The sequence below is a fragment of the Lactuca virosa genome, chromosome 8 (genome assembly GCF_052849685.1).
Source record: "Lactuca virosa cultivar CGN04683 chromosome 8, Lactuca_virosa_CGN04683_v6, whole genome shotgun sequence".
Taxonomy (NCBI): Eukaryota; Viridiplantae; Streptophyta; class Magnoliopsida; order Asterales; family Asteraceae; genus Lactuca; species Lactuca virosa.
The window spans coordinates 179,042,250-179,068,605 of NC_136433.1; the positions used below are offsets into that span (position 1 = coordinate 179,042,250).

The window sequence follows — 26,356 nt, forward strand, 5'->3', positions numbered from 1 at the left end:
GGGAGGGAAGTTTTCATCGATTTCATCATATGAGTTTTGGTTAATCGATTTCTTCCTCTTCGATTTTCTTCTTCCTTCTCCCTTTCACACCCTTTTGTTCTTCTTCCCCCGCTTTGTTCACTGTAATGGTAATTAAATAGGTTTTTCTTGGAAACTGATTCTCTGCCTCAAGATTTGATTTGAGGGTTTTTATTTATGCAATTATTGTTTTTTTATATTTATTATGAGATAAAAGAAGAGGATGGCGAGTTTATGTTTCTTGACAAGAAAAATACATAAAAACAAGATATCTTATTTATTTACGGATTCCGGAAAACAAGGTCTCATTGTCGTTCGAGAAGACAAAGATGGTGGGTGAGGGAATAGTTGGGTCAACGTTCAGGGTGGATTTCGAGATGGGTTTGTGGGACCCTATTATTTTAATAATTTATAAACATTTAGAAAACAATAAAAAACAGAAAAAAATATTAGTAAGGAAAATAGTCATTTGAAATCGGTTAGGGACTAAAGACACAACGAAAAAATACAATAGATTGTCCGAGTAAAATAAAAAAGTTAGGAACCAAAAACGTAAAAAATACAGTCCGGGATATTTGTATCCATGTATCTTTGATCAACGGGTGTTGCTTCAACCTTGTTCATCGACAATTGATCAACTCTCGAAATATATAACATTCATCCTTCCTTTAATATACTAGCTTTAATAAAAATGAATTTGAAGAACTTAACGTTATATTTTCAGCGCCAATTTCATAGATCTCCCTTATATTTTCTTTTTAAAAGACACAAAAAATTCCAATGAAATCTTAACACTGAAGTTACCTTAAAATCAAAAAGTATATCTTTAACATCCAATTTTCATATGGTGATATTCATCTTGTAAATCACTTTTAACACTCATTCCACGTAACTTTATTCTAGTCTACCAAAAATATATATATATTTTTTTTTATAAATGAGTGCTACTTGTTTACAACCTGGCACCCACTCTCATCAACTTTCAGCAAAAGCAAAAGACTAACATGTATTCCTCTCTTTCTAATCTCCTAAATTCAGAGTAATTAAATTAACTTTCACGAAATGCTACATGTTCAGTAAATCGTGAGGAGTGCAGACAACATAAACTCGTTGCGTTTTTTCGTTAGCGTTCATCTTAAAGTCACTGTCTTGTTGGTTGTTTCTGTTTGAACCTGTACAGTAGTTAATTTATGGAGGGTTGGGAAGGCGGAGAACCAGCAATTGGCATCGATTTGGGCACGACCTACTCATGTGTTGCTGTATGGAAAAATGATCGAATTGAGATCATAACGAATGACCAAGGAAACCGTACGACCCCATCATGTGTTGCCTTCACAGATGTTGAACGTCTCATTGGCGATGGTGCCAAGAATCAAATTGCAAGGAACGCTGCTAATACTGTATTCAGTCGGTTCCAACTTTCTCTATATGATTTAATACTAATTATATGTTTTTTCACACGCTTTTATTGCATGGCTGATATGGTTAAGTTATGGAATTTTAGATGCAAAGAGGTTGATCGGCAGGAGGTTCAGTGAAGTCATGGTGCAGGAAGACATAAAGCTAATGCCATTTAGGGTCATAGAAGGGCTTAGCGACATGCCAAAAGTTGTTGTTACGCACAAGGGTCATGAACAACAATTTTCTATGGAGGAAATTTCATCAATGGTTCTCGCCAAGATGAAAGAGATTGCAGAGGCGTATATCGGTAGCTCAGTGAAAAATGCTGTCATCACTGTCCCTGCTTATTTCAATGATTGTCAGCGTCAAGCAACAAAGGATGCTGCTACTATTGCTGGCCTAAATGTCCTTCGCATGATCAATGAGCCAACAGCAGCTGCAATTGCTTATGGTGTAGAAAATAGATTCGGTGGAAAGAGGAATGTACTTATCTTTGATCTTGGTGGTGGCACTTTTGATGTCTCTCTTCTCACCATTGATGGAGTGGGTAAGTTTGAGGTGAAAGCTGTTGCTGGTGACACTCATTTGGGTGGTGAGGATTTTGATAATCGTATGGTTAATTATTGTATTGAGGATTTTAAGAAGAAATGGAACAAGGATTTAAGTGGAAACGAAAGAGCATTAGGAAGGTTAAAAGTTGCCTGTGAAAAAGCAAAGAGAATTCTTTCATATGATACTCAAACTTCAGTTGAACTAGACGCGCTGCTGGATGGTATTGACTTTTCTATGACGATTACTCGTGCCAAATTTGAGGAGCTTAATATGAGTTTCTTTACAAAGTGTATCAAGCAACTGGAGGCCTGTTTAGCTGATGCGAATATGAACAAAGGAAGTGTAGATGAGGTGATTCTTGTTGGTGGATCAACTAGGATACAAAAGATCCAACGTATGTTACATGAGTTTTTTGATGGGAAGGAGCTATGCAAGAGCATCAACCCTGATGAAGCCGTAGCTTATGGGGCGGCAGTTATGGCTGCCAAATTATGTGGTCAGACTACCAAGATGATAAAGGAGATGGTGCTATTGGATGTGACTCCCTTGTCACTTGGTAAAGAGATAATAGGGGAAAGAATGCATGTTGTGATCCCAAGGAACACTCCTATACCTACCAAGAAGACCATGAATTTTGTTACTACCGCAGACAACCAATCTTCTACGGAGATCATGGTGTACCAAGGTGAACGCACTAGATCTACTGATAACTTTTTGTTGGGATCATTTGAAATTTCAGGAATTCCACCTGCTCCTAAAGGAGTTGCAGTACTAGAGGATTGTTTTGAAATAGATGATAATGGTATCCTTACAGTTACATCTAAGGTAGTATCCACTGGTAAGACCAAAAGCCTTACTGTTACCAATCTTAGTGGAAGATTGTCTAAGCGACAGATTAAGAAAATGGTGAAAGTTGCTGAGAAGTTCAAGCTTGAGGACCAAGAGTTCAAGAGGAAAGCTGAAGCATGCAATGCCTTGGAGGATTACATATACGACTTAAAGAATAAGATTAAGAGAAATGATATACCCCCAAAAGACTTGAAGAATGTGCAACATGCAATCGATGATACAGAGGAATGGCTCTCTACTGGCAATGTTGCATCTGTTGATGAGATTGAGCGGAAGAAGGAGATCCTAGAGTTCATATCCCGTCTTGCAATCTTCTAACTAATAAAATACAAGACTTGGTGGCTGTTTCTTTTTTACTTAATAGACTTGATGTGTTTAGGGTTTAATCTAGGCAACTATATATGCTTGTTTTCTTTTGACTTTATTTGCTTTTTTGTAATGCAAGGTAGACTGGTCATATATTTTTATTTAGTCTAGAAAAGAAACCGAACTTATATATACTGGACTTTGGATCATTATCTGTTTAGCCACTTTACCGTTACAGGACTTAACGGGGTTAAAAAAAAACTGCCCCTATACTTGGATGTGCTGAATTTTGGGATAAGAATTCTGTTATGTACTGGACAGATGTTTTTAAACTTGTTGCATTTTATTTAAAACCCAAAGGAATTAATCTGGATGCTCTCAAACAAAGATCTGAAAACAAAATGCTCATATAAAGCTTTTAAACTAGTAATGACAAATTATTACTCAAGTAAATACATGCACTTGTGATACAAACTTGAGGAGATGGTAATTAGAACTATTCCAAATCAACTAACAGGATTACCATTCATCCACAGAACAACCTAACCATCATGAGATTGGTACAATGTGCCAATCATATATAAAAGGATGCATGATAAGAAAACACAGTGTATTCAAAGAACTGAATTCATGAGATTTATACACACATTTGATATCCTTATATAGTCATGTGTCGATGTTATTATATATAAGAGCATTCACAGTAGTAGTTTTTTTCCAAGGCAGTCAAATTAGCTACTGAAAGCCAAAAAACTATTATAAGATCTTTTTTTTATTTCAAATTACTTGTAAATTTATAAGATCAATGGATAGGTTTTTTTTTTCATATTTTTTAAACTATATTATTTATTTACTTAATAAATAGATATTGTATAAACCTATTGAAAAAACTTATTAAGAAAAGCTCCCCATTGGGATGCTCTGTATCAAAATGTTTGAAAGCATTGTGAGTAATTATATTTCCAACTGAAAGTTTTTTAGTCATATGTGTTCTCCATGGGAACTGACGTCACCAATTTAGACCACATAAGTTGTCGCTCTAGGTCAATATTTCTATGGCAATGTAAATAACTCATTTACCATAATACCATGCATCTATATTTTTTTTTTTAGAACACACACATACTCTCTAATCCTATTCCTAAATCTATAGTTTTATCGACAATGAGACTTGAACCTTCAACCTCTTGGTTGGGTCATATTTACAACACACCTTGATATTGCTAGGCCAAATGCCATTTGCATGCATATATATATATATATATATATATATATATATATATATATATATATATATATATATATATATATATATATATATATATATATATATATATATATAAATTATGACAAACTTTTGTGTTTGTAGTTTTGCATGGAGCATATAGAGAATATTTAAAAGTTGATAGCAATGGAATACGGGACGCAAAGTGGAATAAGAGAAAAATCAAGACATAGAATATACCTACAACCATACTCCCATCTATGTGTTCGGGTTCTTCCACTAAGGAATCTCCCAATTAAATTAAATGAAACGTTCCAAATTTCATGACCAATTTTTCATTTTTAGAAAAAAGAAACAATATCAATTCATTCTCAAAATATAACTAATTAATGTTTACACCATAAAATCAGACTCATATAAAGTCAAGTGCAGAAATCTCAATAACATAAAAATAGATGTGATGCAATCACGCTATGACCTTCCCTTTGCTACCAGAAGCACTTGTAACATTTTCACTTAAACCGTAAGTACAAATCATAGTAAGTTCCCCAAAATACCACATACCATACAATAACGGGCCTAACTCAACAATTCTGTTTCAATCAAGTAGGCTCAACCCTTTTGAATTTTATAATCCAAACATAGTCTTATAATCATTTTCGTTAATACAGTCCAACTACCATCTTTCCTGCTATGATCCAACCATAGTCTTTCATGCAAGTCACAAAGACAAACAAACATAAAATGACACCTTGTGATCTACTTAGTATAGTAAGAAGACTCACATGAATCAATAGGTGGAAATCAACACTCTTCCACATACAGAATCTGCTACACGAATCACCTATAACGAATAGAGGTCACACCTCAGTCTACTTCCTTAAACCTCCAACTTTAACCAAAAGTCAACTTGGTAAAAATTCAACGGTCAACCGCGTCATGGCCAAGTCACGACAAAAGAATCGTGGGACCTCTCGCCCACCGTGTCGTAGTCAACCCTTGACCGCATCGCGGTTCGTCTGGCAGAATAACTTCTTCATCAAGCTCTTAATCTGTTAAGTCCAAGCCTCAAACTTTCTAGAAGGCTTTAATACACTCTTATAGTCTATAAAAATCTAAACTTTATGACATGCATAACTCATCCAATGCTCACACCATTCTAGGTAAAAAAAATGGTGAAATGAGGTCCTAACTCCAAACATTGCATCAAATGGAGAGTAGGAACCAGATCCAAAACCAATAACACTTCAGGGACCTTGAAAAACAATAAAGGTGCAAAATTTATTCTAACCTTTCATTAAAACTCATCAAAGTAGAGCAAAACAAACCTAGAACTCAAGGTTTAGAAAGATCAACCGCAAAATTGAGCCTAAAAGACTTACAAATGTCTAGAACATGCTCAAGATGCTGGATTAGGATTGTTTAACAACACGAATTTATATTTGTCATCGGTGTTAGTGTTCCGTTAAGTCTTATCTTAAACTAAAATTTTCATTTATTTAAATTTATCTTTGGAGGGCCAAAGTGTAATAAAATGAACCTTGATCATGTATATGGGTCTAAGAGTCATTTTGTGATACTTTGAGGGCCAATAATGAAAGTTATGATGTATTTAAGTAATCCCTAATCCTAAATATGGTATTAAACCCTAATTGACAGCCCCCACACTACATTGAAGTTAGTTCTTGAGTACATTTCCTTTATTGATGTGGTGGGGGAAATCTAAGAATTTGTGGTGGTGATTTTGGTGCTTTCAATTGGAGATACTTCTTTGTTAGGTTCAAGACTTATTTGTTGGATATGAGTCTTTCATTGTATAATTGGTGTGTCCTATATTATCATGTTTAATCCTTGAATAACTAGGTTATTCTAAATGCCCATAGTCGTTCATAATTGTGGGAGCATCTATGAGGTAAGACTAATATGAGTGGATTGGTTGATTTTCATGGAGATGAAAATAGCAATAACTGCTACCAACTTCATATGTACTTGATTAGGAGAATAAGTATTGGACTTGACCCGCATCAAAATCTCTTTATGGATCATAGTCAAGATTGATGTTTTGATCAAGGTTGTATCTCTATATTCTTAGACTTGAGGTACATATTTGGGACTTGAAGTGTAGGAATTGTTGTGCTTTGACATGGTTGAACTTTGTTCCATAAAAGACAATCATATGGGCCATTGTTGGGTATGACATGAACTACATTGATGGACGTATGTAGTCAAGATTGGATTTGTCCCTATTATTTATTGAGAGGTAGACAGCTAAGGCCTTGCTAAAAGTTGAACACTAAATGAGATTGATGGCGATTCATATCTCATGTTCGACATGATGTCTAAGACAAAGGAATAGTTGATTCCACACCTTTAGTAACAATTGTAGCTTAGAGTTCCTAGAATTGGTTGTTGATGAGATGAAACCCTTCATATGTTGTTAGGGGCAGTAGCCTATTGCTAGACGTCAGCTACTGTCTATGTGACTCTGTAATGAATCTTGTGCAAGTGGGAGATTGTTGAATCTATATGCCCAAGAATCATCATGGAGTGATATTGCTATAAATATATGATCATATAGGGTCACACGTTTATCAAGTTGGCACATTTTGTATATTTATTATTAATATGATTATTAATAAATAATATCAATTCTTGTATTTTAATTAGGGAATAATTATGGTTTTAGGAAAGAGAGTATAACTAGTTATTATTTCATATGGTATGAATTAATAAGTCATGCACAACCTTTTGGATTAGTTGGATTCTTTTGTCCTTTTCCTAAACACAGTTTATATTTCATAAACTTAGAGTTTATAAAAATTAAAGAATCCATCGTATTTCAAGAGGTATGGCTGAAAGTATGATGATGGTGTGGGAGGTTATTTGTCAACCTCCCTCCCTTGTCCCTCGTGCCTCTAAAGTAAGGTTATTACTTAAGATTATAATATGGGGTTGCTTTTGCTTTCGCATGGGTACTTAAAGAGGTGTATTGCATGAGTTTGGAGCTAGTTTTGCCAGTGAATCTATCTATTTCTTCTCATGGCCGAAACCACATTACTCTTCCTCTTCTTGTTGTCTTTTGAAGATTGTTGCAAGATTAGAAGCCTTCTTGAGTTGTCTCCTTTAGTGCTTATTTGAGTTAAGCACTTAATGACTTAAGACACTCAAGAATACAAGAAGGAACTAGCAATCCATGTACTTTACTCTTGATGGTGGATACATATAGAGAAATCATAATCTTTGATTTTTTCAATCTTCATCAACACCCCAAAACCAAGTGGGTTCAAAGGCTTCAAAGTTTATCATCCTAAAAACTCTTTGGTTGTTTTAATTTCATTTTTACCTCTATAAATGGATCCTTGATGGTTTCATTTTGTTATGAACTAAAAATAAACATGTTATTTTTTAAAGTCTTACGTTGCGATTTTTGTGAAAAACAAACTTATATTTTGTATCAAAACTCATCATTACTTTATTGTGAAAAACTTTAAGGACATGAGTCAGATCCATGTAGGTTTCCACAATCAAGATCAACTGCTAACATGTCTACTTTATCATGAAGGATCAATATGATTTTTGGATGAAACTTGGTATAATAATATTAATAATAATAATAATAATAATAATAATAATATTAATAATAATAATTGTTTGGGGCAGGATCCTCAGAATCATATTCAAGATCCTCGAATACTTCTGAAGACTCAAGATCCTTAAACATATCCCAGGATCTTGACTATTATCACTTATATTTATAACACTTGTGAAGACTATATTTTATTTATTTTTCTCATATGTGTAGAACGAGTCAACACAAGACCCATTCTCGACGAAGAGTTATCTTAACCAGGAAAAAGACCCAGAATACCAAGTCAAACACTTCTCTGGTCGCTACCCAAGGATTTCAGGATCTTCCTGTGCTAATTTCCAATAATAAATCCTCACTCTGATGAAAATACCGGAACGAGAAGTCACTCAACAGCAGGAAAATAACAGGACAATACTCAAGGTAGTGAAGAGAATGAGGGCAGAGATCCAGAAGCCTTAAGAAGCAGCACCCTCAATCTTGCAGCCCAAGATCCTAAACTTTGATAACACGAGATCCTCAACAAATTGCTGCGAGATAGGATCCTCAATACCGGCCTCTATTCTTGCTTGGGGCGCAACTCCAAGAGAGCAAGCCCATACGACCAAGGATCCCAGGGAAACCTTTGTTACTCCCAATAACAAGGATCCTGGTAACTTCGTCGATAATAATATATTTACTACTAACTTTATGGATGTTTATGCAGGAATGAGCCTACTCATGGCCAAATAACTTCAACAGCTATGAGAAATCATCTCAAGTGTACCTAGAGTATTCCAACCTATACCGAAAGTCTCCCCAACAAGCCATATGATCTCGAGATTCGCTCCTGAAATCGCTGACATCGAGGTCCCAAAGCGCTTCTAAATTCCCAGCATGAAGCCTTATGACAAGATCACAGATCCTGAAGAGCATGTGGCACAATACAGGGAGAAAATGGAGATCATCCCCATTCCCAAACACTTGAAGGAAGCTTGCTTTAAAATGGCTTCTCAACGTTCCTCCTTATTCTATTACATCGTTTGCTCACTTAGTTAATTTGTTTAACAATCAATTTTCTTGTAGCAGAACATTTGAAAAGATCACTAGTGATCTTTATCGAGGGGTTCAGGATCCTAACGAATCCTTTTGGACTTTTGTGAACAGGTTTGGCAGGGAAGCTCTGAGTACCCCCAACATTGATATGGAAGCTGTAGTTGATGCCTTTAAATGGGCTTAACGAAGGACTCTCCTTTCTACGAAGAGCTTGTAATGGCCCTGTGCAAGAGAATGGATGAGGTCCGAAGCAGAGCATTAAGATTCATAAGGTTCGAAGAAGACAAGGAGATCCAAAAAAGGAGCAACCCACCAAGATCATACGATCACCCTAATAGGAAGGCCGACTCACACTAGTACAAAAATGATCTACGGACACACCATAAAAGTGTGACCATATGCGTATAGTGACATTTTATTTTTTCACTGAAAGTGTGACGGAAGGTGACGCCATTGTATGAGTCTTATGGTCACATTAAAATGTAGTGTCCGTATGATATGAAATATGTGGCCGTATTATAAAAGTGTGGCAATTGGATAGAGAATTTTGTTCCTAAAATCAACCATTTTATCCAATATTGTGGCGTTAAACCGTCAGTAGACACATTTATTTTGTAATTGTAGTAACTGTATATCACCAAATGGCGACATACATGTTGTTTCAATGTGACGTTTTGCTAGTAAATTGTCACACAATTCAAAGTTTATTAAGACTATTGGGTATCTTTTGTAGACATGTAATTACGGTAAAAATGACCATGTTCACTAAATAGTCACATGTAATTAATTTCATAAGTCGCGATTTACTAATAATTAGTCACAAAAACAATATTTTATTGTGACTATTTTCTATCGTATAGAAACACAAAATTAAGTGAAACATGATCATAAGTATTATAAAGATATACATTTTATAAAAATTATGGATTTAATATTAGCTTACGGCCATATTTGTATCGCTTATCATGACTGATGCTATCATTCAGACATACAAAAAGTCGTAACTATGACTATTTTATATCCTTTCGACATAGAAAATTAATTAAAAAATAACCGTAATTTATTTATAGACACAATAGTGTTTGTAATTGTGACAAATATTCACTTTAGGACTATAACAATTTGCTTTAAATATGACCGATTTTATCATTTAGACATTAAAAATTGTTGAGTGTGACTATTGTTTGTATTATAGTCCCATACATATGCGTAAACCATAGTTGTACATCTCTTATAGTCACATAATGTTTTTTATAACTGTGACTATTGTAGAACTTGTAGTCACATGGATGTAATAATGCATGAAACATTGTTATGATTTTGACACACAAGTATTGTTTAAACGTGATAATACATAAAACATTAGTCACATGATTATTTAATAAAGTGACATGTGATATTTTTTTAACACACCAAAATTTTCAATGTTGAAACGTTTTTTTGATTATAATATGACTAATATTTATCTAAAGCCACATGAAATTTTTGTAATTGCAGTTGTATGTAACATTTGGTCACCAGTTTGATTGAACGTCAACAGTTATAAAAATGATAAAACCCAAAAAGAGAATATTATTAAGAATAAAATAAGAAAACTTATACATAAGTTCACAATTTAAATAGTAAATACAAAAACTTGTAATAAAGACATATCTACAAACCTTACGATTGGAATCAATATATTGTAACCTAAATTAAGTACCATATCTTCGATAGTTTTGGCTTGTTCATATAGCTCGTTGTCTGCTTGATCATTCCATCTAGCGTTGTAAAACATTTCTTTTACTTCTTAGAAATGTGAAGTTAAGTGTTTTGATTAGATGTTGGATTTGGTACCCGTTGCAACAAAAAGTTGTAGGTATCAATTCACCTTCCCAATCTTTTCATGTCTCGAGTAATATCATCTTTCCTTGGTGAACTGTATTTGCAGGTAGAAATTGCATCTATTCAAGAACTAATGGTATCTGGAAACTGCATTTCAAGATCCAACATTACATTACAGTCTCGAATTATTTGATTTCAGATTTTCTATCTAACAATATTAAATAGTTATCATCCAATTCTAGTATCTTATCAAATGACTGCATCTATTCAAGAACTAATGGAAGATGCTGAATGTAATCTTTATGCATTAACGACAGCATCCCTTTTGTCCCACCTTCTTGTCCATGTAAAAATAATCAGGTTACTTGAGAGATAGGAGCCAAAAATTCAAAACCAAGGACAAGGACCCTGTTACACTAAACAGAAAGTAAATCATGTTCCACCACTGAAAGAATGGCACACCTGAAAACATGCATAATTGAAATTGTTAATATTAAAGAAATGTGAATAATTGACTTTGATGAATCAATACTTTATTTTCTTAATCAATCATGTATTAGCATGTATAGTATATGGAATTGTTAGCCATGGCAAATGGAAGCTATATATTTTTCAAAAGACATAATCTTACCTTGAGGAGATCGTCACAGACATATTTTGTTAGCCATTGCAGATGGAAGCTATATATTGGCTTTCCAACATCCATACAACATTTTAATTTTGTAACCTGTTGGTCTAGTGTGAGAGCTCGACCTCCCTGTATAACAAGGGTGCCAGAGGTTCATACAAGAATAATTTACTAAACAGCACATGTACAAACATAATTTACCTTGATGCTTCAATAAGCAAAGGAATTCCTTTTCTAATCCAACCCTAAAGCCCTAGTGGACGACAAATAATCAGCCTTAACCATGACTATTATACATCATATAGTCACACCATGTAAAATAATTAAACAATTGCTAGAAGCTTAGCATGAATGTAGTTCATAATAAGAATAAAATCAAGAACCCCCTTGGGTCAGAGCATTGCAGGTTTTGATTGGACTAAATTTGCATGTATAGTTGTATACTTATTGGGAAAAGTATGGTTGGAAGCTTTACAAAATAGTCCAAAGACTATATCAACCTGCAATGTTAGTCCCTTAACAAGTTTTGTTACCCTATCAGCATAATTCTAACTAATAAGTTATAACCATCAAGTTTCCATACACTAATCTGTGTTAACTTAGCAATAGTATTTTTGTCTTTCAAAAAATGAACATCTTTTTTCCAAAACGAATATAACGAAAATACTGGTGTCATTGAAGTAGAGGCGTCTCCACATCACAATACTCCCTTCGAATTTCATTTTCTTCTTTTTGTAAAAATCCCTCTTTTCCTTTAGCCCATAGAACAAAGTACAACCCAGTAAACATCACAAACATACCTGTAAGGCTGTGTAAACAAGATAAAAACTTGATGAACAATCAAAACAAATGATCAATTATGTCTACTGTTAGATCACTAAAGCACATGGTACAACTGTTTAATGCATGAGTATAGTATGATACCTTCCAATAGCAATGGGGTGACCTAAGAAACGAGAAATGGCAACAGTGATGATAGTGCCAATGGGATTGAACATGGAAACCAAAACAGGACCTCTCTTCCTCATTGCGTATCCATTGAAGCTTACACAAAATCTAGATACTAAAATGCTAGATCGTTATAGTGAATGATAAAACAAAGTTCAGAAAATAACCTATAACAACCCAGAATGCTAAACGAATCTGCCATAGCTTACAAGAATAAACCACTTACTCTGCAATCAACCATAAAAACTCCAATCAGTTGATAAGCAGATGAAATTTTCTTGCCCCTTCGCGTTCTCTAAGGCGCCTATTGATCATCCCAAAACCCAATTCATTCCTAATAAACCAATTCGAAGAGGCAGAAAGGATACATTCGAGATGAAGCAGAGACAACTGGGATGAGGTGATGAGGCATTCAATGGTTGTGGCGATGGTTCTTGTGTAGGTGGCGTGTAGTGGTGAAGGGTGTGTGTGTGTCATGTATTGCATCACGGTTTCTCGTGGGTTATAGCATGGAAGTCGACAATGGTGAGTGATTCTTGACTATCGGATGTGTCAGAAGCAAGGTCGCCATATGTGGACCGACGATGGTGAATTAACCGGCACTGTATGTTGTCGGTGGCTGATTTTAGGCTAGAGAGAAGATAGATAGTAGAGAATAGAGGGGAGGAGCATATCAGGAGTGTTCCAAAATGGAATTAGGTCTACCAATGAGGGAAATTGAAACTGGGAAGCGGGAAGTGAAAATGAGAGCGGCAAACTGAAATTATCAGATTTAATTTTGAAATTTCTTAAAGAAAAACTAAAATTTTCAAACTCTCACACATGAAATTATCATATTTAATTTTGAAAATTTATACAAAAACTACAATTATCAAATTCTCAAAGTTAATGATTGACATATATTATTAAATAAATTTTCAACAAATTAACCATAAATATTATATATATATATATATATATATATATATATATATATATATATATATATATATATATATATATATGTGTGTGTGTGTGTTTGTTTATAAATACACAAGGCATATAAGTGGAGAATATACTTTTCTTGTGATTAGAAATCGATTTCAAATATGTTTTTCTAATTTTTAATAATATGTATGTAAAAATATACCTCGCACTTAGGGGGGTGGTGTAAGGGTATGGTGGAGTGGATGAGTCTAAATGTAAGGTGTGGGGTGTATGTAGTTGTGGATCTTAGGATAGGCAGCATAAGGTGAGGTGGGCGGGTGGGTGGGTGTGGGTGTGAAGGTGGAATGGGGTAGGCGTTAGTATGGGAATGTGGGAAAGGACTTAAATCCCTAAGTTATAAGCCTTAAGCATTAGGCCACAAGCTATAAGTCATATGTCATAAGCCTTAAGCCATAAGTTATAAGTCTTACCCCTAAACCATAAATTGGAAGCCTTTATTATTAAGAATAAATTAAAAACCTACATGCCCTGAACCTTAAGCCATAATTCATAAGCCATAAGCCTTAAACTTAAAACATAAGCCATAAGCCTTAAGCCTTAACCCCTAACCTAAAACCTTAAGCCCTAACCTAAAACCTTAAGCCTTAAACTATATGCCATAAGCCTTAAGTTATAACCCATAAGTCTTAAGACATAAGCCATGAGGCATTAACCATAAGCCTTAAAACTTAAGGCTTATACCTTAGGGCTTAGGGTTTATGGATTAGGGCTTAAGTCTTATGGCTTCAGCTACATAACCTATGGCTTATGGATTAAGGCTAAAGGCTTACGACTTTAGGCTTAACTCTTATAACTTATGTCTAGTCACTTGTGGATTAGGGATTAGAGATTATGGCTTTAGGCTTAACTCTTATAACTTATGTCTAGTTGTATAAGCAATAAGTCCTAAGCCATAAGTCAAATGCCTTAATCTATAATACATAAGCCCTAAACCTTAAGCATAAGACCTAATCTCTAATCCATAAGTCATAATCCCTAATCCATACACGATAGGCCCTAAGCCATAAGTCATAAGCCATAAGCCACCAATACCTACATATAAACCCCTACGTACATCCTACCATATCTTAAACCCCTATCCACCCATCCTACCCAAACCCACCTGTACATGTATATATACCCACACCCAACTACCCGTACACAATCTTCTCATACCCACCTAAGCACGCCCACAAACACCTACACCCAACACCCACATTTAAACGCTAAGTACCACACATACCCCATACACCCCACCTCCACCCCTACTACCACAACCATCCATCCCACCTCAGTCGAACATATCGTTTTGTCTATCATTCATCATCTATCCCTTATCATTACGTTATATCACCTACGTCACCATAAATGAGTTCAATATTGTTTATTCCATTTATCTTTAATGATTTAGATCCGGTTTGACCACACCATGTTCGATCCTACCACCTTCACCGACCTCAACTAACTTCATCGTGTTTGATCCTTCCATCTCTAACTTCGACCTCCGATATCCACAATTTAATCTTATATATATATATATATATATATATATATATATATATATATATGCAATCGTTACGATGATAAAATGGCCGATCCATGTCACTAAACCCAAACTTATAACAGGAGTCCGATAATCATTTGAAGGGTAATATAATCTTTTCAATTTTAAGAGAGATTAAATCGAAAAGCAAATTACTAAAACGTATGAAAGCATATAACAAACCATAATGACTATTTTTTTAGTTTCTTTATAGAGTATCATAAATAAAAAGCAAAAGATATATATTTTTAGTATTTTTTTTTGAGTATTTAAAGGTCTTAGGAAGCAAAATCCAAAAAAAGTTTATAAATTCATAAACCATAAAAAAAAACTATATAAAATGAGTAAATTGACATTCCTTATTGTTTTTTGCAAACAAACAAATAAAATTCAATTTCCATGAATTCAAAATCTTTCGAATTTTAGTTTTTTTTACAAATTCACATTCCCTCGCTTTTTGTTGTTTTCCCTTCTTTCATTCCTATTATTTATTTCAATTCCACTTCTCATGATTTTGGATAGAACCCGAAATCCGATTGCCCCTGCTGCTCATCGCCTCTACAGAGGCAAAATTATTTCCTAATTTTATATGTTGTTTTCTCTTTCTCCTTCTAATCTTGTATTGCTTTCTCCCTTCTTTCTCATTCCTTCACTCCATCTCCACTGATTGGACCGGCTCCACAACAACATCCATATCCAAATATGCAAGTTAGTTTATCAGTGTTGAGAGAAAAACTTTGAGACACACTTGAACAAACGTTAGAACAAGTATAGTTGCGGAATAGTTAATCTCGAAGGATCTAAAAGCTCAACAATAATATTAATAAGTTAGAGTTAGATAATTAGAGGGTTAGTTGTGGAAAAGAAAAGAAATGGAAATGACAACAATTGTTATATCAAGTATACACATAAGTTGATTCATAACGAGGAATGCATTCAAACCAAGTTAATAAGTGAGATCAAACTTAGTGATTAAGTCACAAGAGACTTGCTCCGAAGAGAGATTGTAATCATTTATATTCTAGTAAGGTTTGAGAGTAAGAAGAGATGCGTAATCAGATAGAGAGATAGAGAAGATAGATTCAAAGATGTTATAGAATAAATGAGAATGAGCTCTATTTATATAGACTCAAAGAATTACATTTGATTCACTCTCTAAGAGTAGCCATGCAAGGAATACTGGACAATAGAGAGTATTACAGAAAGATAGATAAACTAAGTAAATTAAGAAGACTGCGGTTGGCTTGATGACTTTGGTTCAGGTTGCTGATGGGAGCTTGAATGATGGTGCTTGTGGACTGCGGTAGCTGAAGTTCAAGAGGGTCACTTTTCATGATTCAACAATTTCCCCCTAAGTGACCTCTTTAACTTTTTTTCAGCTATCAAGTTTAAGAAACTTGATTAGAATCCACCAAAACTTCCTGATATTTTCCAACCAATTGATTATCCTTAAAATCTCGAACTTGACTTCGGGAGTTGTGTGCTTTGATCTTTCAACTGCGGTTCGACAGATTTCAAGTTGCTTCCTGGTGAGGCGATTCATGGCAGTCATAGGAATGAAGTATTTGATTTTATCGGCCTTCCTTTTGAATATGACTCCGAGTTCAGGGAAGTTAATTGCACCTAAGGATCTTTCTTGATAACCTTCGGTAGGCATTGGTGCACGATCAAGCGGTGGTAGATCGAACTTTTTGGCAATTGTGGGGTAGATGTTTGCGTCGATTTTAGCAAAGTCACAGACAGTTTCCTTAAAAAACGTACTAGCCCTTTCAAGCGCTATCTTCATCTTCGGGTGCTTCTCCGACTTGTTCTGGAACACCTTTGCTATCAGAAAGATTTCTTCAGGATTCATGCAGGGGAAGTCAGCTTGGGTACGGACATAGTCGTGTTCCCTTCTTGTGAGAGTGTATTGGATGAAGTCAGCCTTCATGAACTTCCGGGGCTTGTAGTTTTTGACTGCGGATGGTCTATCGTTAGACCAGATTTTCTCAATGGGAGAGGCATGCTTTGCATAAAATCGGTTAAGTCTCTCGAATTCCATTGGCAGTCTTTTGTGGTCTGGAAGGCTATGGTCAAACTGCTCAAATACTGTGAAGTATTTAGCATTTGGGGAGATTGGAACATCCCAGTAGCCATCAGAGAGAGGTTCAGCATAGGTGAGATATGGTTTGTAGTCGTCATCCAGCAGTCTGCGGTTGGGATTGATCTAGGAGTTTATCAAGGATTCATCCATAACAGTGTCGAAACCGCATTCTCTCCATATGAGCTCAGCAAGTTTAGCTGCTTTCCAGTCTTTTTTCTTCTGTGTGGTGACAGGGGAGTCATTTGAGCTTGGAGAAGACATGTGATCCACCAGATTCTTGAAGTGAGGGGGAGTCTCTGGTTTCTCAGGAGTGATCTCCTTTTGCGGTGGAGATTGATGAGATGGTTACGGTGGAGTCTGATGAGATGGTTGTGGTGAAGGTTGTGGTGAAGGAATTCCTTTTGTAATGATGGGGAATTTGATGGTGTGAGATGCTATTGGAATGATTGGAGTGTTGGCCTTCTGTAACATCCCAAAAACACAGTCTGAAAATTTCGTTTTAAATCAGTAATAAAACCATATTCATCAAACGTCATATAAGAATCATAAACTATGTATCTCAAAATATCATAACAACTGTCAAATATATCAGAGTATAAACATCTCAGACTGAACAAATGGTGTGTGCACTGCAATCTTTCCGAGCTCCTCTTTTGAGAACTGAGTACCTGAAACCAAAACTAAAAACTGTAAGCACGAAGCTTAGTGAGTCTCCCCAACTACCACATACCATACAATAACATATAAAGCACATACTAGGCCTCGCCCACTGCATCGGACCAAAGTCCGGAAACTACATCGGACCGAAGTCTGGAACTAACCAGGGCCTTGCCCTCTGCATCGGACCGAAGTCCGGAAACTGCATCGGACCGAAGTCCGGAACTAACCAGGGCCTTGCCCTCTGCATCGGACCGAAGTCCGGAAATTGCATCGGACCAAAGTCCAGAACTAACCAGGGCCTTTCCCTCTGCATCGGACCGAGGTCCGGAAACTGCATCGGACCAAAGTCCGGAACTAACCAGGGCCTTGCCCTCTGCATCGGACCGAAGTCCGGAACTAACTGAACATAGCATAGCATAATCATAACTACTAGCATAAACACAGATATTGCATACTGCATCGGACCGAAGTCCGGAACACATAACACAAAGTCATACTTGAATCACAAAGACATCAAGCACACTGAACTACTGCATCAGACCGAAGTCTGGAACTGACTGAACATAGCATAACATGATCATGACATATAATATGAACACATATACTGCATACTGCATCGGACCATAGTCCGGAACACATAACACATACCATGCCTGTATCACAAAGACACCAAGCATACTGAACTACTGCATCGGACTGAAGTCCGGAACTACTGCTAACTTAAACGGGCCGACATTGTGGCCGTAGACCCGTTCCTACTGAAAGGAAACTCACCTCACACTGCTGAAGTCCTGCTGACAAAACCATAGCTGCTGGATGACAGATTCCCGATCTGTCAATATCAAAATAACACCCAGTTAATATTTGGGTTCCAACTCATAACCATAAGTCCATACTTGGGTAAAAGACTACTTTACCCCTATCTCAGCTTGACTCCAGCCCAAGGCCCAAACCAAAGGCCCAAAAGTCTAATAATAGACCAAGGCCCAACTATGGCCTAATTTTCCAAATTGGGCCCAAACCTCTACATGGACTTCCCTTAAGGCCCAATTGTTCAGTCCAGTCCAACATATCTCATTCTAAGGGCCCAATATCATACAACCATCTAGGCCCAAACTATGGCCCATCAATGGCCAAAATTTTCAAATTGGACCCAATCCTTCATATGGGCCTTACCCTAAAGCCCAACTAATTACTCTAGTCCATTTGATTATTCTTGGATGGCCCATTAATAAACCAATTACCAAAACCCAATCGAAAAGCCCAACTCAAGGCCCAAGTGAAACTAGGGTTTCACATAAAATGACGATTAGGGTTAAGTGTTTCTTACTTAACCCATTAAGGACTTAATCCATTAAGTCATTTACTCTACTAAATCAATGATATGGAATAATTTGGGCTTAATGCACAATCCAATCCCAACGGCCCAAAGGTGGGTCCAAATAAGTCTAAGGCCCAAATACTCTCAATTAGGGTTTTCTAAACCCTAATTAGGGTTTCCACCCAAACATGGCCTAATAGGCCCAAAACTAATCCTTAAGCCCAATAGGGTTTTGCTAGTGGGGCACCACCCACTACCACCTCGGGTAGTGGTGGTCAGTGGCGGCTCACGGCGGCGGCCACCACCTTACGGTGGTGGTTATCATTATTTTTATTATTAACCAAAACTAATTACAATTACAATGTTTAATCCAAACATAAACACACACACACACTAACTAACTCACACACACAGCCACACCATGGTGGCCGGCGGCGGTGTTTGGCGGCAGCCACCACCCACGGTGGTGGTGGTGGCTCTTCCGTGAACCTCGGCTAAACAAACACACATACAATCTCATAACTGTCGGAACAGTGATAACACATGAATACACACCCAAAACTACACCCACAGCCACCTCTCATGGTGGCTAGTGGAGGCGGAAAAAGGAAGAAACGGCAGCAGCGAGATAGCGAACACAACAGCCCCTTCGGGGTGGCGACGATGACCGGAGCAAACAGGAGTGAGCCAGCGGCGGCGGATGGAGCTGGGGGTTTTATTCGTCATTGGAAACAACTACGAGTGGCAACTGTCTCGATTTCTCACAACCCATCGGACGAACATCGGCCTAGCAATCCTTGATTTCACCGGCAGCAACCAACGTCACTCGAATGGTCGTTCCCGTTCCGTCAGTGGTGACGAGCAACACGACGATGACTAGTCCGCCGCCCTTCACTTGTTGCGACGTCCCCGTAATCCGGCAGTCTTCAGCTTGCCGTCAACGTGAGTCACTAGTGGTCATTCTGAGTCTTGGAGCTTCGACTGATCGGGAAGGCAAGAGGGGAGCCGGGTGGTGACGGCGGCTGGAGGAGTGGAGGGATAAGGGTGGCGGCCGCTTCCATCATTTAGGGTTAGGGTTTGGACTAAGAAGCCATCGGCTATATACCCCAACCATTCACAACTTTTCCATAATTACAATTCTGGTCCCTCCTCATGGGATCCTTTCAAATTAAACCCAATATTTATCCTTTTGCCCCTGATTCCATTATTCTTTTTCATAATAAGTCCTAACAATTACCAAACATACCCCCGCTTCTAAAATTCTTCTCAAATCAACTCCGTAATTTACTAAACAACCCTCAACTATCAAAAATCTTCACAAATAAATCCGGGAATTACATTCATTAATTTATTTAAATAAACGGGGCGTTACAACTCTCCCCCACTTAAATTAGATTTCGTCCTTGAAATCATTCCTTACCATTCCTTTCACTTCAAACCACTCCAGTAACATGGTCACCATCCTGGGCACACCCTAGCCTTTCTAGAGTAACCATGACCAACCCTCGCAGGGTTCTAAAATCCACAGATAAATGAATTTCTCACGACAGGATCGCATCTACTCCGTCCGAAATCTGCTGTCTCGAAATGGTCTGAATCCCTGACAGACCACTCTTATTGAATCATTATTGCCGAACCCCGCGGTGGGTGACGAAGAATTACTCAGCAATCTGCTACGCTTATCATACATGAGATCCTCAAATACTATTACTGTTGGAGACCCAAAACTGTCTGAATCCCTGATCTGTCTGAAAACACTGAACTGCCTGAAACACTGACTATCTAAAACTTTGAACTACCTGAACACTGAACTGCCCGAAACACTGAACTGTCTGAACACTGAACTGCCCGAAACACTGAACTGTCTGAACACTGAATTGTCCGTAACACTGAACTGTCTGAACACTGAACTGCCCGAAACACTGAACCGCCTGAAACTGTATGCTGCCACATGACTGCTTCCCAACATCTACCGAGACCTACCTGGTCTCAGTTTTCTGCCAATCATCTGAAATACCGGGTTCCAACCCGACTGCGGAGCCAAAGGACTCCCTACTTAGCCGCCTCGCACGACTTCTGAACAAAATCCTTCTATGGATCTAGCTGATACTAACTATCTTGTCACTGTGGCCCTAACAGCCTTTCTGATCTAATTGATTGGTTCCATGCGTCGAATCCTGACGTCACCAAACCCAAGGCTAAAAGTGATTGCTACATGACCATTGGTAGCCTTATGTCATAAATGACCTTAAGCAGTCCACTGCATGCTTGCTCTCATAGTTGTAGTGGCGCTTCTACAATCTTATCACTGGCTTAACCAGGTCTAATCCGTCTGGGAAATTCCGAAATCCAATCCGTGGATTCCCATTTCCTCACTGCTACACCCGAACTGGTGGGTACTACTGTTCTTTCCGCGTTCTAACAACGCACTCACGCTATCTACCAACCTAGTGAATGCTACGGCTACACCCGCAGACTTACAACACTCTAATACTATCTGGCTGCTAGTGAATGCTACGGCTATGCCCGCAGACTTACAACACTCTAACACTATCTGACTGCTACTGAATGCTACGGCTACACCCACATACTTACAACACTCTAACACTATCTGGCTGCTAGTGAATGCTACGGCTACACCCGCAGACTTACAACACTCTATCACTATTTGGCTGCTAGTGAATGCTACGGCTACACCCGCAGACTTACAACACTCTAACACTATCTGACTACTAGTGAATGCTATGGCTACACCCGCAGACTTACAACACTCTAACACGATCTGGCTGCTAGTGAATGCTACGGCTGCACCCGCAGACTTACAACACTCTAACACTATCTATACTGGATCGAACATGCGCTTGACCCGCACTCAGCTGAACTCATGTCCTGTCTGGAATCCCCAACCTGATTCCCTAAGGCTTGCTAGCAAACATTACGGGAACGCGATCTCCTTATTGGCAAGTTTTTTCCGAACTTCCATCTCACACTATCATCAAACCATATAGCCGCATAAGCTGTCTTCCTTCCAAACAAAGATGCGAAACTTATCTCAGTTTCAAAACTGCTCCTACTTCTGAATCCTTAGATAATTCTGCCCCACTTTGATTCAACTAATGTCTTTCAGCACACAATTATGGAAGGATTCTCAATCCTTATTACCATTCTATGCTCCATCTGCTGAAACCACGCTTAGCATTCCTAGTGTTTCAATACTAGCCAGCCCAAAAGATCACACCGCCTCCTAGAACCCACTTAAATCTCCGGTAATAACCCGCTAAACCCAGGAAGCTCCGAATCTCAGTTGGAGACCTCGGAATCTCCCACTGCATCACGACCTCTATCTTGTCCGGATCGACTAGAATATCCTTCTGATTGACAAGGTGCCCAAGAAATTGCACCCCGCGCAACCAGAACTCATAATTGGAGAACCTTGTGAAAATTCTCTCCCTCCTCAAAGTCTCTAGCACCTCCCTCAGGTGCTTCTCGTGCTGCTCCTCAGTCTTGGAATAAACCAAGATGACGTTGTACTTCCCAATATCGTAATCTGGGGAATTGGTCTATCACTATTCGCTAATGCTTCTCGGTATGCAATTGGCATATGACATCTCTTTAAAAAATATAATTCAGACACAAACGGAGGTTAACTCAGGGTTACACTTACTCAACCCATGGAACGAAAGGCTCCCTTATGCAGTTTCCCGCAAGTGCTGCACCGAATCTGGTCCTGCTGGTCTCTCGAAAGCTAATTTGAAATCTACGGTATCCTCCTGAGACCACTCACTATAAGCAACTGATCTGGTTCCCTCTTCCCAGTGTGCTCTAAGTCAATATCTCGCTCTCGAGCTCTAGAAGTCATATTACCCAGGGTCTCACACCCCGAGGTACTCCCGATCTACTTGCTAACATTCTGTGGTATGTTCTGATAACTTACCTTCTTCGTTTCCTCATCTGTTGCATACTGTGGTACCATATAAGCTCTTTCCCGAGACTTGGCAGTGACCTCTGCCACAGTCTCAGTCGTCTAGTGGAGATCTAACAACTCTTGCGCCAACTGCTGCTCCTCAATCGCCTGGGCACACTCTGCCCAGAATCTGGTCTGGAAGTCATCCCATGACATAGCATCAACCACGTCATCACTCAACTCACTACCAACCTCTTCCTATCAATCTCGTGCTCTATCCCTCAGGAAACAGGAAGTAAGTTAGATCTTGTCTCCTTTCAAGACAACGTCTGGTACAAAAAGTGTTGGTGACATCTACCAACCATCTACTACTAACAATGGGGTTCCTAACCCCCATGACAATCTGAAGCCTCATAAACTCTGAATTCCCGAAACATCAACGTACGGGTCTCTATCATGACTGCTATCTCAGTGCAGAATGCACTCGGCCTCTCATTACAAATCTCTATAATGCCCTCCTTGATCACACTGAGGATCACAGGAGTTTGGTCAATGATACTGCGCGTAATTCTCAGATGGAATGAACTCCCTCATCTGATCATCAATCTGCCCGGCCCCAGAGTCCAAGCCTGATCCTTCGTCGACACCAGAACTACCATCTGGTCTACCACGTAGCGTCACTATACTCGGTAATATACCATCACTAACATCACAATACTCATCAAAACTCGAGGGATCTCACACACTATAAGTTCCCTGGTCTTATCTCAACCTTCCTTGATTCGAGTACATATCCTCTGCTTTCAGTAGTACGGGCCCATACTACCTTCCACATCTATCCGTACTTTCCTCAAGTACTGCCTCGACTCCACCAAGTCCCTTGTACTACTACTGCTGATCTCTTGCTAATCTCATCCTAGGCTTGCCCTAGGGTAATCACCAACCCACTCTCCGCCATCAGCTGCATAAGAAGTCCCTGCTTTCTTCCCCTATCTAGCTCGCGAATACTATTACATATTACTCAGACTAGATAATTCTTCGAATGAGAGATCCTACCCTACAACGGTTGGACTCAAACAAGAGCTGCGAAATAGAGCTAGACCTAACCTTCTGAAATTATTTAGTCCTTGCAATATGTAACTTAACATATCCGTTTACTAGTTAGTGAAAGACAACGAGAACTCCTAAAAGCACAAAGCAAGCAGCGTTCACGCATTGAGTACACATAATCAAGCATATACTACTCTGGATATCATACTGACTAATCTGTACTAGCATGGAGTTCTCAATAAGCTGGTACACATATAACAGACACATAAGTCATCCTCCCTAGATCCTTAGCCCTAAACTAGCATGCAGTTCTCATAAAGTTGATACACATACAATAGGCACATAAGGCATCCTTCCTAGATCCTTAGTCCTAATCTAGCATGCAGTTCTCATAAAGTTGATACTCATATCATAACATAAACTTGTATGGGTAATTTGGGAGTACTTACTTGAGCTCGGCTGATTGCATGCACCACACCCTTTTTCTCTTTTCAAAGTTCTTTTCGTTCTAAAAATTCTTTTTGGATTTCTAAAACTCTTTTCTTTTGGAAACTTTATACCACTTCCTTAGTTTGAGTTCAGACACACTCGGAAGTGCGCCCGAATCCCTCAAACCAAGGCTCTGATACCAACTTGTAACATCCCAAAAACACAGTCTGAAAATTTCGTTTTAAATCAGTAATAAAACCATATTCATCAAACGTCATATAAGAATCATAAACTATGTATCTCAAAATATCATAACAACTGTCAAATATATCAGAGTATAAACATATCAGGTTGAACAAATGGTGTGTGCACTGCAATCTTTCCGAGCTCCTCTTTTGAGAACTGAGTACCTGAAACCAAAACTAAAAACTGTAAGCACGAAGCTTAGTGAGTCTCCCCAACTACCACATACCATACAATAACATATAAAGCACATACTGGGCCTCCCCCACTGCATCGGACCGAAGTCCGGAAACTGCATCGGACCGAAGTCTGGAACTAACCAGGGCCTTACCCTCTGCATCGGACCGAAGTCCGAAAACTGCATCGGACCGAAGTCCGGAACTAACCAGGGCCTTTCCCTCTGCATCGGACCGAAGTCCAGAAACTGCATCGGACCGAAGTCCGGAACTAACCAGGGCCTTTCCCTCTGCATCAGACCGAGGTCCGGAAACTGCATCAGACCAAAGTCTGGAACTAACCAGGGCCTTGCCCTCTGCATCGGACCGAAGTCCGGAACTGACTGAACATAGCATAGCATAATCATAACTACTAGCATAAACACAGATACTGCATACTGCATCGGACCGAAGTCCGGAACACATAACACAAAGTCATACTTGAATCACAAAGACATCAAGCACACTGAACTACTGCATCAGACCGAAGTCTGGAACTGACTGAACATAGCATAACATGATCATGACATATAATATGAGCACATATACTGCATACTGCATCGGACCATAGTCCGGAACACATAACACATACCATGCCTGTATCACAAAGACACCAAGCATACTGAACTACTGCATCGGACTGAATTCCGGAACTACTGCTAACTTAAACGGGCCGACATTGTGGCCGTAGACCCGTTCCTACTGAACGGAAACTCACCTCACACTGCTGAAGTCCTGCTGACAAAACCATAGCTGCTGGATGACAGATTCCCGATCTGTCAATATCAAAATAACACCCAGTTAATAATTGGGTTCCAACTCATAACCATAAGTCCATACTTGGGTAAAAGACTACTTTACCCCTATCTCAGCTTGACTCCAGCCCAAGGCCCAAACCAAAGGCCCAAAAGTCTAATAATGGACCAAGGCCCAACTATGGCCCAATTTTCCAAATTGGGCCCAAACCTCTACATGGACTTCCCTTAAGGCCCAATTGTTCAGTCCAATCCAACATGTCTCATTCTAAGGGCCCAATATCATACAACCATCTAGGCCCAAACTATGGCCCATCAATGGCCAAAATTTTCAAATTGGACCCAATCCTTCATATGGGCCTTACCCTAAATCCCAACTAATTACTCTAGTCCATTTGATTATTCTTGGATGGCCCATTAATAAACCAATTACCAAAACCCAATCGAAAAGCCCAACTCAAGGCCTAAGTGAAACTAGGGTTTCACATAAAATGACGATTAGGGTTAAGTGTTTCTTACTTAACCCATTAAGGACTTAATCCATTAAGTCCTTTACTCTACTAAATCAATGTATGGAATAATTTGGGCTTAATGCACAATCCAATCCCAGCGGCCCAAAGGTGGGTCCAAATAAGTCTAAGGCCCAAATACTCTCAATTAGGGTTTTCTAAACCCTAATTACGGTTTCCACCCAAACATGGCCCAATAGGCCCAAAACTAATCCTTAAGCCCAATAGGGTTTTGCTAGTGGGGCACCACCCACTACCACCTCGGGTAGTGGTGGTCAGTGGCGGCTCACGGCGGCGGCCACCACC

At 38.5% G+C, this 26,356-nt stretch overlaps 1 protein-coding gene across 1 annotated transcript; it reads left to right on the top strand.

Moving 5' to 3' along the window:
• The first annotated feature begins 993 nt into the window (after positions 1-993).
• On the top strand, positions 994-3,335 carry LOC145133176 (heat shock cognate 70 kDa protein-like). Its single transcript, XM_079068110.1, has 2 exons — positions 994-1,425; positions 1,523-3,335. The coding sequence occupies exons 1-2, from the start codon at positions 1,209-1,211 to the stop codon at positions 3,136-3,138; spliced, it is 1,833 nt and encodes a 610-aa protein (XP_078924236.1). The 5' UTR covers positions 994-1,208; the 3' UTR covers positions 3,139-3,335.
• The last annotated feature ends 23,021 nt before the right edge of the window (positions 3,336-26,356 follow it).